This window comes from Bubalus bubalis, chromosome 11, assembly GCF_019923935.1.
Source record: "Bubalus bubalis isolate 160015118507 breed Murrah chromosome 11, NDDB_SH_1, whole genome shotgun sequence".
NCBI lineage: Eukaryota > Metazoa > Chordata > Mammalia > Artiodactyla > Bovidae > Bubalus > Bubalus bubalis.
The window spans coordinates 3,529,770-3,545,011 of record NC_059167.1 but is presented as its reverse complement, the minus strand read 5'-3'; the positions used below and the strand labels follow the sequence as shown (position 1 = coordinate 3,545,011).

Genomic DNA, 15,242 nt, shown 5'->3' with positions numbered 1-15,242 from the left:
TTTGGCCACCTCATGTGAAGAGTTGACTCACTGGAAAAGACTGATGCTGGGATGGATTGGGAGCAGGAGGAGAAGGGGACGACAGAGGATGAGATGGCTGGATGGCATCACCGACTTGATGGACGTGAGTCTGAGTGAACTCCGGGAGTTGGTGTTGGACAGGGAGGCCTGGCGTGCTGTGATTCAATGGGTCGCAAAGAGTCGGACATGACTGAGCAACTGAACTAAACTCTGCATATAAGTTAAATAAGTAGGGTGACAATATACAGCCTTGACATACTCCTTTCCCAATTTGGAACCAGTCTGTTATTCCACGTCCAGTTCTAATTATTGCTTCTTGAACTGCATACATATTTCTCAGGAGACAGGTAAGGTGATCTGGTATTCCCATCTCTTGAATTTTCCGCCGTTTGTTGTGATCTACACAGTCAAAGGCTTTGGCATAATCAACAAAGCAGAAGTAGACATTTTTTCTGGAACTCTTTGCTTTTTTTGACGATCCAACGGATGCTGGCAATTTGATCTCTGGTTCCTCTGCCTTTTCTAAAACCAGCTTGAACATATGGAAGTTCATGGTTCACATACTGTTGAAGCCTGGCTTGGAGAATTTTGAGCATTACTCTGCTAGTGTGTGAAATGAGTGCAATTGTGCTGTAGTTTGAACATTCTTTGGCACTGCTCTTCTTTGGGCATATAAAGAAATATGCCCAAAGCTTTCTATAAAGAAAGCTGAGTGTCAAAGAATTGATGCTTTTGAACTGTGGTGTTGGAGAAGACTCTTGAGAGTCCCTTGGACTGCAAAGAGATCCAACCAGTCCATCTTAAAGGGAATCAGTCTTGAATATTCATTGGAAGGACTGATGTTGAAGCTAAAACTCCAATACTTTGGCCACCTGATGCTAAGAACTGACTCACTGGAAAAGACCCTGATGCTAGGAGGGATTGGGGGCAGAAGAAGGGGATGACAGAGGATGAGATGGTTGCATGGGATACTAACTCAATGGACATGAGTTTGAGCAAGCTCTGGGAGTTGGTGATGCACAAGGAAGCCTGGCATGCTGCAGTCCATGGGGTCACAGACAGACACGACTGAGTGACTGAACTGAACTGACAGAGCCAATGTCAGCGAACTCTACACCATCATTTTGGCTGCAGTCTTCAGGCAAGTATACTGGAGTGGGTAGCCGCTCCCTTCTCCAGGTGATCTTCCCAACCCAGGTATCGAAGCCAGGTCTGCCATATTGCAGGTGGGTGCACTGCAACCCATTGCAGTGGGTTGCAGGCAGGGCAATCCACTCCAGTATTCTTACCTGGAGAATCCCCATGGACAGCGGAGCTGGGTGGGTTACAGTCCAAGGGGTCACAAAGACTCGGACATGACTGAGAGACTAAGCACAGCACATGGAGCCAATAAAGCTCCCTGGAAAAATCAGCCTGGTAACTGCCTTACAGGGTTCCCAGAAGCCTTTCCAGTTAAGTAAGAAAGGTCACTTCTTGGCAGATACAGGAATCTCAGAATATTGGTGGACCTCAAGAAGAAAGGAATTCACCCAAATCTATCAGGATTGCAGAAAAAGTCTGATGATAAGTTCACAGCTTGGCCTCCTAGCCTTGAGAGAGATTTTTAATAGCCCAATCTGTGATTCCTTGTGCAAATGTCCAACAGAGCACACTTAAAAGAACCTATATGGTCAATTATTATTTTGGCTGCACTTATATAATCAGGATAAGTTTAATAAGACCATACTTATTTTGCAAGGAAATTAGCCTTATTTTGGTTATCTCTAATAAAAGGTGGAAGTAAGGGGTGATGATAGAGAGAAAATTATATTTCAGTGAAGAACTAGAGTACACTCTGCAGATAATCAGGCTGTAGCCTGCCAGGCTCCTCTGTCCATGGGATTTTCCAAGCAAGAATACTGGAGTGGATTGCCATTTCCTTCTCCAGGGGATCTTCCCAACCCAGGGATCAAACTGTGGTCTCCTCTACTGCAGGCAGACTCTACCATCTGAGCCACCAGGGAAGCCCATTATCAGATTCTAGTGCTGTTAATTGTCTTTGAAGTTTGTTTTCTACCTGTAAACTGGACCAGATACTGAATTCTTATTTCCTCCAACATCTGAATACAGCTTGTCAAACTAATGTTTCTGACTTTTTCCCACCTTTCTGACTTTAAATTATTAAGAACTAAAATCTCCCTTTTCCTGAAGTTATGCAACCTAAAGTGTGATAACTTTATACAAACTCCAGAGAAATCACAACAGTTCATATCTGAACAACCTTCATGCCTGTTGCTTTGTGGACCACTCAGAAAGATCCCGAGATAGTCAAACTCAACTTAGGAAGATCTATGACTGCTACCGTCTGTCCCCACTCCATCTGAAGATGCTCTACATCTAGAAATCGCGACTGGCTGCCCTCAGGATTCAGAATAGGTTTACAATCTGCTCCGCTAGCCATTGTTTTCTTTTGTTTTCATAGAAATGTCTATTACATAAACTGAATCAAGTATTTGCACCATATAGACCCAATCTTGTAAGCATACCTGCATCACTGTCACCTGAAATGAGACGCAACTCTTTAACGGAACTGACCGTGGTTGGGTGAGATATGGAGCAATCCACCACCCCAGGCCAGACTCAAACCCACTCAGATGGCCCAAAATGTTAATCACAGTATTACCTAATCTTTGAAGATTCCTCGGGCCCCAAGATCACTGACCTGGTTTCAAAGTGTGACCTTTTAAGCTTAGGACAATGGCTACCAATTGGATTGCAAACTATTGACTGTAGTATAATTACACGAGTGCTACTATAATCCTTTCTAAATTACAACAGGCCCTAACCCTTACTTTCAGTAAATCAGCTATTCAGGCAGTTTAAGGTCCTCAAACTTACTCTGATACCTGGGCATTAAGGGTGGCTTGTAGTGCAATACCCAGTGGTCAGGTTTTTCCTTTTTTGTAATGCAAGTGCAGGACTCAAGCTTTGATTGCAAAGCATCCACTTCAAAGAGGTATCCACTTCCGAGATGGCTGTCTCCAACAAACATACTGCAGCCAAAGAACCCAGAGCCAAGCTGAGGTTGGGGGGAGGGGGGATTCTTTGCAAGATCTTGGTCAGTTTCACCAGCGGACCATCATTAGGGCCACTTTTTCTTTCCCTGAACTTTAAATTCCCACACTTAAGGTTTCAGGTCACCAAAGAAAAGCCACAAAGCCCAAGGCCTCCACCCTTGACCCTAATGAAAGCAGAACCCCAGGCCCACACCCTCTCTTTCTCTACCTCCCATCACCAGGTGTGACCCAGGTATGCCACGTGCTCTCCATGACCTATGAGCAATACACTTTTGTTTTGTTCAAAGTTTTCCGACGGCTATCGCCGAGGGCATCTTGCAATCGTAAGAATCACAGAGGCCAGTGCAACAGCACTGGTAATCAATAGGATGAGACCCGCCCAAAACAGCAACTCAAGCTCGTTCTGAATTGCATCCGAGGACACACATTCCATCTGACTCAATTCAACAAACAACCCATTCAAGAGTTCAGCCTTGCCATTTTCAAATAAAATCAGCTCTAGTTCTGTCCTGGGGAACAAAAAAGAAAATCCCTCTCATCCAAAGACCTGCCACCACAAACGCCATGAACTCAAAGGCTATAAACATAAGGGGATAAAACAAAGGCAAGACAAAGGTTACAAAGAACAAGCTGACAGGACTAAGCAAATTGTTAGGAGCCAAGAACAATCATGCCACTGTAGCAAGCTCCCAGGCTTGGGAGCCACCTGTTAGCATAACTAGGGAACTAAGGAAATTATCAGCTGTGCCCACGCAGACTTTGCATTAAGCTGGTATGGCCCTCATGTCTCCCTTAGGAACTTCCCTGGTGGCTCAGCCAGTAAAGCGTCTGCCTGCAATGCAGTGAGACCTGGCTTCAGTCCCTGGGTCGGGAAGATCCCCTGGAGAAGGAAATGGCAACCCACTGCAGTACTCTTGCCTGGAAAATCCCATGGATGGAGGAGACTGGTAGGCTCCCTTAGGTATTTTAGAATGCCTAGATAAGAGGAACTTATCCCAACTGACACAGCCTAGAAAAGGGTAAGGAGACAAGCCAATTAAGTGTAATTAGTATCCTGTGTGGGATCTTGAAACTGAAAAAGAGCATTGGGTAACTCAGGAAATATGAAAGGAAGTAAGGACTTTCATTAAGGTAACCAACATTGGTTGGGACAAATGTCCCATACTAACGAGGGATGCTAATAATAGAAGAAAGCTTGGTTACAGGGTATATGACAACTCTGTATGGTCTTGTCAATTTTTCTGTAAATCTAAAACGATTTCTAAAGTTAAAAATTCATTAAAAAAAAAAAAAAGAAAGAAAACAAGCTTGCTCCAGAGGTCCTTGAATCAATAAAAAAGTTCTCTCAATACCTACGACGAGAATCAATTGGTGCCTTTGTTAAAATGCAGATTCTCAGGCCCCACGCCAGAGTCGGCGTTTACAGACAGACCAGGTGATTTCTTGTGCACCTGAACGTTTCCCTCTCTTCGCACACATCAACAGCCACCAACGAGGCCTCTTCCAGCGGGCAACTCACCCCACCCCCTTAGGCCTTTGCCATCCGAGGGCAAAACAGTCCGAGAGTATCAGCTGATACTGGCGTGGCCTGATATTAGAAAAAAAGACTTTAAAAAGCCCGTTTCTGGCTTCTCACCTTCCTAAAGAGGACCTGAGGCACCTGTCGTCCCTTTAAACAAAACCTATGGGATGCCTGCCCCCTTGGAAAGAGCCCAACCGCAAGCTGCAGTCTTTGTCCAGGACTTTCCGACCCCCCACCCAAAAATAACAAGCGCAGTCAAAACATCCCTCAGGGGCATCCTCTTCGGCGGACGGACGCTCCTCCGGCCCCTCGCCATCTCTGGAGCGACCCTCCCGGAGTGCCCTCTGAAGAGACCCTTCCCCTCAGGCCCCGTGCTCAAGTTGAGGAAGGATTTGAGCCCCCCGCCCTGTCACTATCTAGACCTGTCACTTAGTCGGTGGACCTCCGGACCCTCATCTGTTTAACCTAACCGTCTCTATGGGGTCATCTTAAACCAACGAACGCGGGATCCAGCCGCGCGGCCGCGGCGTCGAAGCAGCCACGGACCGGCGCCCGCCTCAGGCGGCGACGCGCGCGCGTCGAAACGCTGGGGCCGCGCCGCGGGGGCTTGTGGGACGGGGCGGGACCGGACGCCCCTCGCCCCGCTCCCGTTCCTCACCCCGCCGCCGCTGACAGCTCCGATGCCGTCGAACTCCCGGCCCAGCCCCTCGGAGTCGTCGAGCACGTACGCGCCGCTGGGTGCCAGCAGCGCGCACAGCAGCAGGGGCACCGCGGCTTGGCCCGCCAAACCCGCGGCGGCCGTCATGGCTTTCGCCCGGCGTTGCCAGGAGGCCTGAATTAGGCGCTCAGCCATTGTGTGACAGGTCATATGACTCGGGCGCCCAGGGAGGCGGGTCCGGTCGCCGCCATGATGGAGAAGGGCAGGAGGCCGCGGGTGCCGCCGCCGCCATGTTGAGTGTGGGCTGCGGGTCGCTGACGCAGCCGCCTTCGTGTTGTGGGGGGTGGGGAGCGAGCCTTTTCTAGCGGGCTCTACGTCAGGGTTTGACTGCGGGTTTCCGCGTTTGTCACTTCGGTGCCCCGCCTCTGGCATCACCTATTGGAGCATTTTATCGAAGAAAAAGATGGCTATCCAAAGCCAAGGGAGTCGTGCAGTGAATGGCTTACCATGGACCTCCCCAAGCATCAACATTCAGAAAACTGAGATCATGGCATCCAGTCCCATCACTTCATGGCAAGCAGATGGGCAAACAGGGGAAACAATGAAAACCGTGACAGACTTTCATTCTGGGGCGGGGGGGGGGGGGGGGGGGAGGGCGGTGTGTGGCTCCAAAATCAATGCAGATGGTGACTGCAGCCATGAAATTAAAAGACATTTGCTCCTTGGAAGAAAATTATGACCAGCCTAGACAGCATTTTGAAAAGCAGAGACGTTACTTTGTCAACAAAGGTCCCTCTAGTCAAGGCTCTGGTTTTTCCAGTGGTTGTGTATGGATGTGAGAGTTGGACTATAGATAAAGCTGAACCCCAAAGAATTGATGCTTTTGAACTCTGGTGTTGGAGAAGACTCTTGCGAGTCCCTTGGACTGCAAGGAGATCCAACCAGTGAATCCTAAAGGAAATTAGTCCTGAATGTTCATTGAAAGGACTGATGCTGAAGCTGAAGCTCCAATACTTTGGCCAACTGATGGGAAAAACTGACTTATTGGAAAAGACCCTGATGCTGGGAAAGATTGAAGGCAGGAGGAGAAGGGGGCAACAGAAGATGAGATGGTTCGATGGTATCACCTACTCAATGGACATGGGTTTGAGTGGATTCCGGGAGCTGGTGATGGACAGGGAGGCCTGGCGTGCTGCAGTCCATGGGGTCACAAAGAGTGTGACACGCCTGAGTGCCTGAACTGAACTGAAGCCTCTCAGGGCATTTGTACTATGTGCCAGTCGGTGGCTGAACTAGAAAGAGGACCCAGCTCGCAGCCTCTGTCTTAGACCCCATTTAGCTGTCACCTCCAGTGGATCACTTAGCTTCCTGAGCCTGAGTTTCCGCGTTATGTAAGAGGAAACAAGAAGACCAGCCGCAGGAGGCATACAAACAATTAAAAATAATTAAATGGCATACAAACAAGGAAACAGACAACGCAGTAAATCCGAGCTGAAAGTTTCACCCACATAGCAAGTGTTAGCTGACGAGGTAATTCATCCTGGTACCTACTGTGTGGCTGCGTAGGGTACTTTCCGCTGCCAGTTGAAATGGTTCCCAGCAGATACCCCTAAATTGGTAGGAAAGTTGTGAATTGTGCTGGGATCCCTTTCACGTCTGGCACTGAGCTGAAATGTCTGATTTCCTTGGCATTGAAGCAAATTGGAAAGACTACTGAGAGACTGCAGAGAAAATATCTCTGAGCCCAATATCTCCCTAGACAAAGCCATGGAGTTGGTTATCAGTGCCTGCGCAAACCTGGGATACTGCAAAATGGCAGGGAGACAACCCAAAGGCTATTTAGGCTGAGGGAGCCTTTGTCTACAGGGTTCTATTTGGAATCTGAGTTTTTTGCCCCTTTACTTCAAACCTAAATGTAAGTGTCAAGATTACAATTACAATAAGAGGAAAAGTTTATCTGAGCAGTACCGTAATCACACTCATCAGGCCCTTAAGGATATCTGTACGTTCATAGTGGACAGTATGCTTACTCTTAACATTTCCCTAAGTTACTGTCGATCTACTATTACCAAACACTCCCAGTTGGTGTCTAATGTCCTAATCCAATTATTAATAGTGTCCCTTTGACCCTCAAAAATGTTCTGGCTTGGATGATAAGTTACATAGTTCCCTGTATGTTGTCACTTGTTCTCTTTCATGTGCTCTGTTTTCTTACAGCACTTATCTGACCTACGTTCCTTACAGTCATCATTCTGTGTGATTATGCTGTATTCAAGGGTGTAGCTATTCAAGTGCCATGGATTTCTCTTCCCAGAACGCTGATCCATCTGTTCTAATAAAATTTTAAACATGGGTTGGCGCACCAGTGGATGCCAGACGTGGTTGATAAGTAAATGTTAAGCTTCCTATCAACCCTGAGATTTTGTATCTGTGATATGCACTGCAACCCCATGGACTGTAGCTCTGTCCATGGGAGCTTCCAGGCAAGAATACTGGAGCAGGTTGCAGTTTCCCTCTCCAGGCATCTTCCTGACCCAGGGATTGAACCCGAGTCTACATGCATCTGCAGCATTGACAGGCAGGTTCTTTGCCAGCTGAGCCACAGGGAAAGCCCTAAAACATATGCACAATAATGTAACCAGAAGGGAAGTACCAAGGTGAAAATAGAGGGAAAACACCATACAAGCAAAATTGGGAAGTTGGAAATCGGAACCCAGCGTATGTCATCCTGTAGTGCACCGGTGTACCTTGTATTTGGGAGGCACCCTATAAATATTTGTGCAGTGTGCAATAGCTGGGAAAGAGGACCAGGATGTTTAACAGAAAAGGTGTACAACTAGTTCCTGTTAGTTCATAACCAAAGTAATTCCTTATCAGGGAAAACATCTCTTCTTTCAAATTTCTCATTTATGCTCAGGAAACCATTAGTCAAGAAAGTTTCTAATAAAAAAGCAGTAAGTGCAAGCTAAGAAAGAGATACTTGGACTGCTGGGCACAGCACTGCTACTTGTTGAAGATGTGAAATAGAGGGAAACAGCAGTTACCAGACAAGTAAGTGATGGTGTGTTCGGCTTCCCTTCTCTTTTATTGGGATCCCTGAAATATACCAGGCAGTAAGAAAAGAGGGTCTCTCAGTTCTCAAAAGTCAGATGAGTTTTAAAAATAAGGAGTTTTTCTCTTAAATAAACAGTGTTTCTGAGTGTCAAACTGCACTTCAGCCCCAGCAAATTTCTCAGTTTTCTAAAGTGAAAATGTGATCAAATCAGATGATCTCTTGAGGAAAGTGAGCGCAATCTTGTCTAAAAGATGGAACGTTGCTGATAAAGTCTGCTGTCTCACTTTCAGAAATGGTTTTACTTTTAGGACTCTGAATTAGGCTGCCAGAAATTCAAGGCTACATGCCAAGTCGTCTTCTTTGTACTTAAGTGCAGCAGTGTGCAACCCATGGTGGGTACTCAGTATATATGTTGAACTTAGCAGAAATTAAACTTAAATTGAACTTAAACAGAAATCACTGGTGTGATGGTACCTCAAATCACTGAGAAAGATGGGCTTTTAAAAACGTGATATTGAAAGAAAGATCAAACTTTTGATCTATGCCTCATACCACATCTAAGTATAACCGCCAAATGGATAAAGCTCTAAATGTGTTTTTAAAAAATGGAAACCTAAAAGTTCTATTAGAAAATACAGGCAAATTCCTGTATAACTTGGGGTCTGTATAAGACTTAATATCTTGACACAACAAAATAAAAGTTTGATTTTTAGGAAAGTCACTAAATAATCATATAAGAGGATAAGAAAAAAATTACTTCTAGATAATTTGGAAGCATTTCTTAAAGAGTCCACCAGGGTCAAATTATGAAGTATTCTCTTTTCATGAACTATCCTGTAACATCTGCCATTTATCTGATCTTTACAACTTTTGCATAAGTTTTTTGATTTCAGCTGTTAATTACATCAGTCCTTGTTCTATGACTTCTCTCAGTTAACTCAGGGTTTTATACAAAGACAGTAAAAATAGTTCAATGGACAGAATCCACATAATGGAATAAATTATGTATTGTTTACTAAACATTTTCTTAAGTATAACTACAGATAAAAACTGCTAGAATAAGAAGCACTGTGGTAGGGTAGTCAAGCCAGTACAATCAGCCCAGGAGCCAGACAACATAGCTTCAGATCTCTCCTTCCACCTGTTAGTTGTGTGATTTCGGCCAGGTTTCTTTACATTCTTCAGGCTTCAGTTTAACCATCCATAAATAGTAATGGTAGAACTGTTAATATGAAATTTAGCTGAATTAATATTTATATAACACTTAGAAGAATGATCATATACTACAAGATATTGAAGGGTGTATTATATGAACAATAACATCAATGGGATATAAATTTAACTAGAACATAACTCTTGAGTTTACTGCTCTCCACAGAACCAAGACAGTGTTGAGGGAAAGGATTCTTCCTGTCTTTGTACTGCTTTGAATTTTGTTGTCTACGGTCATCCAAATCCGTGTCTTCCTGTGTGTGGCTGATCCCCCATTGTATGAGTCTTGGTGGGAGGCAGATCCCACCTCCTTCAGGAGTTAAGGCACCGCACCGTCCCTCTTCTCACCCTCAGCACGTAAGCTCTGGAGCCCCAGTGACCAGGACCCTTCAGTCAGTTCCCCAAACCTGGGACTTTGTTCTTGGAAGTGCGATTCAATGTACAGGCCTCTGAGAAAGCAGCCCGGAGCAGAGTCCAAAGGAGGCGGTGCTAGAGGCGCCCCAGAGGGACCGAAGTCCCCAGGGTAGTAGGGGGAGGAGCGCCATCCTAAGGGCTCAGGCAGGATGGAGTGAGCTACCCTTCTGGTCCTTTGCCAGGAGCCCATTTTACAAGGCTGATTCTGCAGCCTCAGCAGCAATTCTGTGCCATATCTCGATTTCTAAGTCTTTCATTTTTTTGCGCAGTTCAGTCGCTCAGTCGTGTCTGACTCCTTGCGACCCCATGAATTGCAGCACACCAGGCCTCCCTGTCCATCACCAACTCCCGGAGTTCACTCAGACTCATGTCCTTCGAGTCGGTGATGCCATCCAGTCATCTCATCCTCTGTTGTCCCCTTTTCCTCCTGCCCCCAGTCCCTCCCAGCATCAGAATCTTTTCAAATGAGTCAACACTTCGCATGAGATGGCCAAAGTACTGGAGCTTCAGCTTTAGCATCATTCCTCCCAAAGAACACCCAGGGCTGATCTCCTTCAGAATGGACTGGTTGGATCTCCTTGCAGTCCAAGGGACTCTCAAGAGTCTTCTCCAACACCACAGTTCAAAAGCATCAATTCTTCGGCGCTCAGCCTTCTTCACAGTCCAACTCTCACATCCATACACGACCACTGGAAAAACCGTAGCCTTGACTAGATGGACCTTTGTTGGCAAAGTAATGTCTCTGCTTTTCAATATGCTATCTAGGTTGGTCATAACTTTCCTTCCAAGGAGTAAGCGTCTTTTAATTTCATGGCTGCAGTCACCATCTGCAGTGATTTTGGAGCCCAAAAAAATAAAGTTTGACACTGTTTCCACTGTTTCCCCGTCTATTTCCCATGAAGTGATGGGACCAGATGCCATGATCTTCGTTTTCTGAATCTTGAGTTTTAAGACAACTTTTTCACTCTTCTCTTTCACTTTCATTAAGAGGCTTTTAAGTTGCTTTTCACTTTCTGCCATAAGGGTGGTGTCATCTGCATATCTGAGGTTATTGATATTTCTCCTGGCAATCTTGATTCCAGCTTGTGCTTCTTCCAGCCCGTGCATCTTCCAGCCCAGCGTTTCTCGTGATGAACTCTGCATATAAGTTAAATAAGCAAAGTGACAATATACAGCCTTGACGTACTCCTTTTCCTATTTGGAACCAGTCTGTTGTTCCATGTCCAGTTCTAACTGTTGCTTCCTGACCCGCATAAAGGTTTCTCAAGAGGCAGATCAGGTGGTCTGGTATTCCCATCTCTTTCAGAATTTTCCACACTTCATTGTGATCCACAGAGTCAAAGGCTTTGGCATAGTCAATAAAGCAGAAATAGATGTTTTTCTGGAACTCTCTTGCTTTTTCCACGATCCAGCAGATGTTGGCAATTTGATCTCTGGTTCCTCTGCCTTTTCTAAATCCAGCTTGAACATAAGGAAGTTCACAGTTCACATATTGCTGAAGCCTGGCTTGGAGAATTTTGAGCATTACTTTGCTTGCGTGTGAGGTGAGTGCAATTGTGCAGTAGTTTGAGCATTCTTTGGCATTTCTTTGGGATTGGAATGAAAACTGACCTTTTCCAGTCCTGTGGCCACTGCTGAGTTTTCCAAATTTGCTGGCATATTGAGTGCAGCACTTTCACAGCATCATCTTTCAGGATTTGAAATAGCTCCACTGGAATTCCATCACCTCCACTAGCTTTGTTCGTAGTGATGCTTTCTAAGGCCCACTTGACTTCGCATTCCAGGATGTCTGGCTCTAGGTCAGTGATCACACCATCATGATTATCTGGGTCATGAAGATCTTTTTTGTACAGTTCTTCTGTGTATTCTTGCCACCTTTTCTTAGTATCTTCTGCTTCTGTTAGGTCCATACCATTTCTGTCCCTTATCGAGCCCATCTTTGCATGAAATGTTCCCTTGGTATCTCTAATTTTCTTGAAGAGATCTCTAGTCTTTCCCATTCTGTTGTTTTCCTCTATTTCTTTGCACTGATCGCTGAGGAAGGCTTTCTTATCTCTTCTTGCTATTCTTTGGAACTCTGCATTCAGATGCTTATGCCCGCAGCAAAGAACCCTGACTGATACAACAGGTTATAATGAGATTGGAAATGATCACCACAAAGAATTCTCAGCCTCTATATCTGCATTTCCCCCACTTTAAACACTGCCTTCACCCTGTGTAGTTCTTTTGTTGGTAATTGTTAATGCATGTGGTGTGTGCTAAGTCACTTGAGTTACGTGCGACTCTTTGCAACCCCATGGACTGTAGCCCACTAGGCTCCTCTGTCTATGGGAGTCTCCAGGAAAGAATACTGGAGTGGGTTGCCATGCCCTCCTGCAGAGGGTCTTCCTGCCCCAGGGGTCGCACCTGTGTCTCAGGTCTCTCGCGTTGGCGGGCTGGTTCCTTGCCACTAGTGCCACCTGGGAATCCACATTAATGCGTGGATTAGTTCAAATGAAGAACTCCAGGAGGTTTTGCTGTCCCCCTCTGTGTCACCCATGATACATCTATTCGTCTTTGGATTGTCAGTATCTTTTCTGCACTCCTGCCAGGGTATGAATTCTAGAGTCCACCTAATTTCAAGTCTTAGGCATGAAAAAAATAACAATACCCATGGCTCAGAAGTTTTTTTTTAAACATCTAGTACAATTCTGTCCAATAAATAGAAGGCAAAATATGTATATATAAATTGAAATTTTCTAGAAGCCAAAAAAAAGTTGACCAAAAAAAGCATATGAGATTAATTTTGATTAACATTTATTTACCTCCATATTCATGGGGGTCACAAAAGAGTTGGACACAGCAACTAAATAAAAACAAAAACCCAAAGTATTGTTGATAAAAATGCAGTCAATATAAAAATATATCAATAAAACATTTTGCAGGTTTTTTTATAAGAAGTTTTCAAAAATGTAGACTTGTATTTTATACAGATTGTTGTTGCTAAGTCGCTTCTGACTCTTTTGCAACCTCATGGACTGTAACATGCCAGGCTCCTTCTGTCCGTGGGATTTCCTAGGCAAGAACACTGAAGTGGGTTGCCATTTCCTTCTCCAGGGCATCTTCCCAACCCAGGAATCTCCTGCATTCCAGGCAGATTCTTTGCCGACTGAGCTATGAGGGAAGGTGATAAATATTTAGTCCATCTCAGTTTCTGCAGGCAGGGACCTCGGGTCACCTTGGCTGGTGGTGCCGCTCAGGGCCCCTCGTGACGCTGCAGGAGCGACGTTAGCAGGCGCTGTCGTCATCTGGAGGCTTGGACATTCACGTCCAAGGCGGGTATTCAACGCTGTCGGCTCACTCAGATCCCTGCCACGTGGGCCTGTTCTCACGACACAGACTGACTTCCCTCAGACCAAGTGAGCAAAAAGAGAAAGTGAGAGAGCCTGAGGGGGAATTCACAGGATTATTCTGACCTCGTCTCCAGAACAACGCAGCATCACTTCTGCTTTATTTGCTAGGAGTGAGTCACTAAGTCTAGCCCACACTCCAGGGGAGGGAAACCGGGCTCCACCTCTTGAGAGGAGGAGTGTCAAAGAATTTGTGAATGTACTCTATTTTTTTTAAACTAATTTTATTGGAATATAGTTGCTTTACAATGTTGTGGTAGTTTCTGCTGTACAGCAAAGCTGTGTGTGTGTGTGTGTGTGTGTGTATCCACGTGCGTGCACTCAGCCATGTCAAATTCTTTGAGACCCCATGGACTGAGTCCACCAGGCTCCTCTATCCATGGGATTCTCCAGGCAAGAATCCTGGAGTGGGTTGCCACTTCCTTCTCCACGGGATCTTTCTGACCCAGGGATCGAACCCAGGTCTCCTGCATTGCAGGCAGACTCTTTACCATCTGAGCCACTAGGCAATCCCTACGTATACATGTATCCACTCCTTTTTGGATTTTCTTCCCATTTAGGTCACCACAGAACACTGAGTAGAGTTCCCCGTGCTCTATAGTAGGAACTGACATACATGCACTGCTATGTCTAAAATAGATAACTCATTATAAAATAGTTATCTATTTTAGACATAGCAGTGCATGTATGTCAGTACCAGTCTCCCAGAATTCACCCCACCCCATTCCCCTCCCCATATCCATATGTCTGTTCCCTATGTCTGTGTGTCTGTTTCTGCTTTGCAGACAAGTCCATCTGTATCATTTTCTAGATTTCTCATATAAGCGATATTAAACAATATTAGCTTTTCTCTGACTTCACTCTGTATGACAGTCTCTAGATTTATTTACATCACTGCAAATTGCTCAGTTTCATCCTTTTTTATGGTTGAATAATATTCCATGTATGTGGAATTGTATGTATGTATGTACAGATATATGTACAAATCCTCTTTATCCATTCTCCTACTGGGGGACATTTAGGTTGCTCCTATGTCCTGGCTATTATAAATAGCACTGCAATGAATATTGGAGTGCATGTATCTTTTTGAATTATGGTTTTCTCTGGATATTTGCCCAGGAGTGGGATTGCTGGGTAATATGGTAGTTCTATTTTCAGTTTCTTAAGGAAACTCCGTTCTGTTCTCCATAGTGGCTGTATCAGTTTACATTCCAAATAAGGCTGTAGGTTCCCTTTTCTCCACACCCTCTCCAGCATTTATTGTTTGTAGATTGTTTAATGGTGGCCATTCTGACCAGTATGAGGTGATCTCTCATTGTAGTTTTGACCTGCATTTCTCTAATAATGAGTGATGTTGAGCATCTTTTCATGTGTTTGCTGGCCATCTGTATGTTGCAAACATATTTAAGATCGCATTTGCCCATGATGCGTTTCAGCAGACCACTCATATGCTATAGTCTTAAATGTTGCAGTAACTAATATTTTGAAGGCTTCTTTATAGAAAGAGGTATTATAAAACAACAGAAGGGATTTACCCAATTACAGCACATTTGCAAAGATATTTTAACATCCTCTAAAAAAAAGCATCAAGGGGAATAAAGGTTCTAGCATTATTTTCTATAAAATGGCAGGCATTCCCATCACTCTTGGATTTCACTATAATCTCTGCTCTGTTCATTCTTTGGATCCTGGTATGACTCACAGCTTTGGGTGACAGAACCTGCCTTCACCAGTCCTGATGCCGCAGAACCTATAACAACTAACCTGGCTTCCCATCCTCCCTGCGCTCTGTCCCTAGCCCCTTTGCCCCAGTTGACTCAATTTTTTACCAATCATCTCTCCTCCTTCTCTGCGCTATCCTTTGAATTGTACCTCCATAAATATTAGTGCATGTCTTGGTTAAACCTGAATTCAT

At 44.9% G+C, this 15,242-nt stretch overlaps 1 protein-coding gene across 2 annotated transcripts in view; it reads right to left on the bottom strand.

Moving 5' to 3' along the window:
* GALC (galactosylceramidase) overlaps window positions 1-5,472 on the bottom strand; it is a 57,234-nt gene extending 51,762 nt beyond the window's left edge. For both annotated transcript variants that reach the window (XM_006061465.4, XM_025295139.3), the window contains exon 1: window positions 5,258-5,472. In XM_006061465.4, coding sequence (XP_006061527.4) covers window positions 5,258-5,467 — 210 coding nt within the window. In that variant the 5' untranslated portion in view covers window positions 5,468-5,472. The remainder of the gene's footprint in view (window positions 1-5,257) is intronic.
* Between the last annotated feature and the right edge of the window lie 9,770 nt (window positions 5,473-15,242).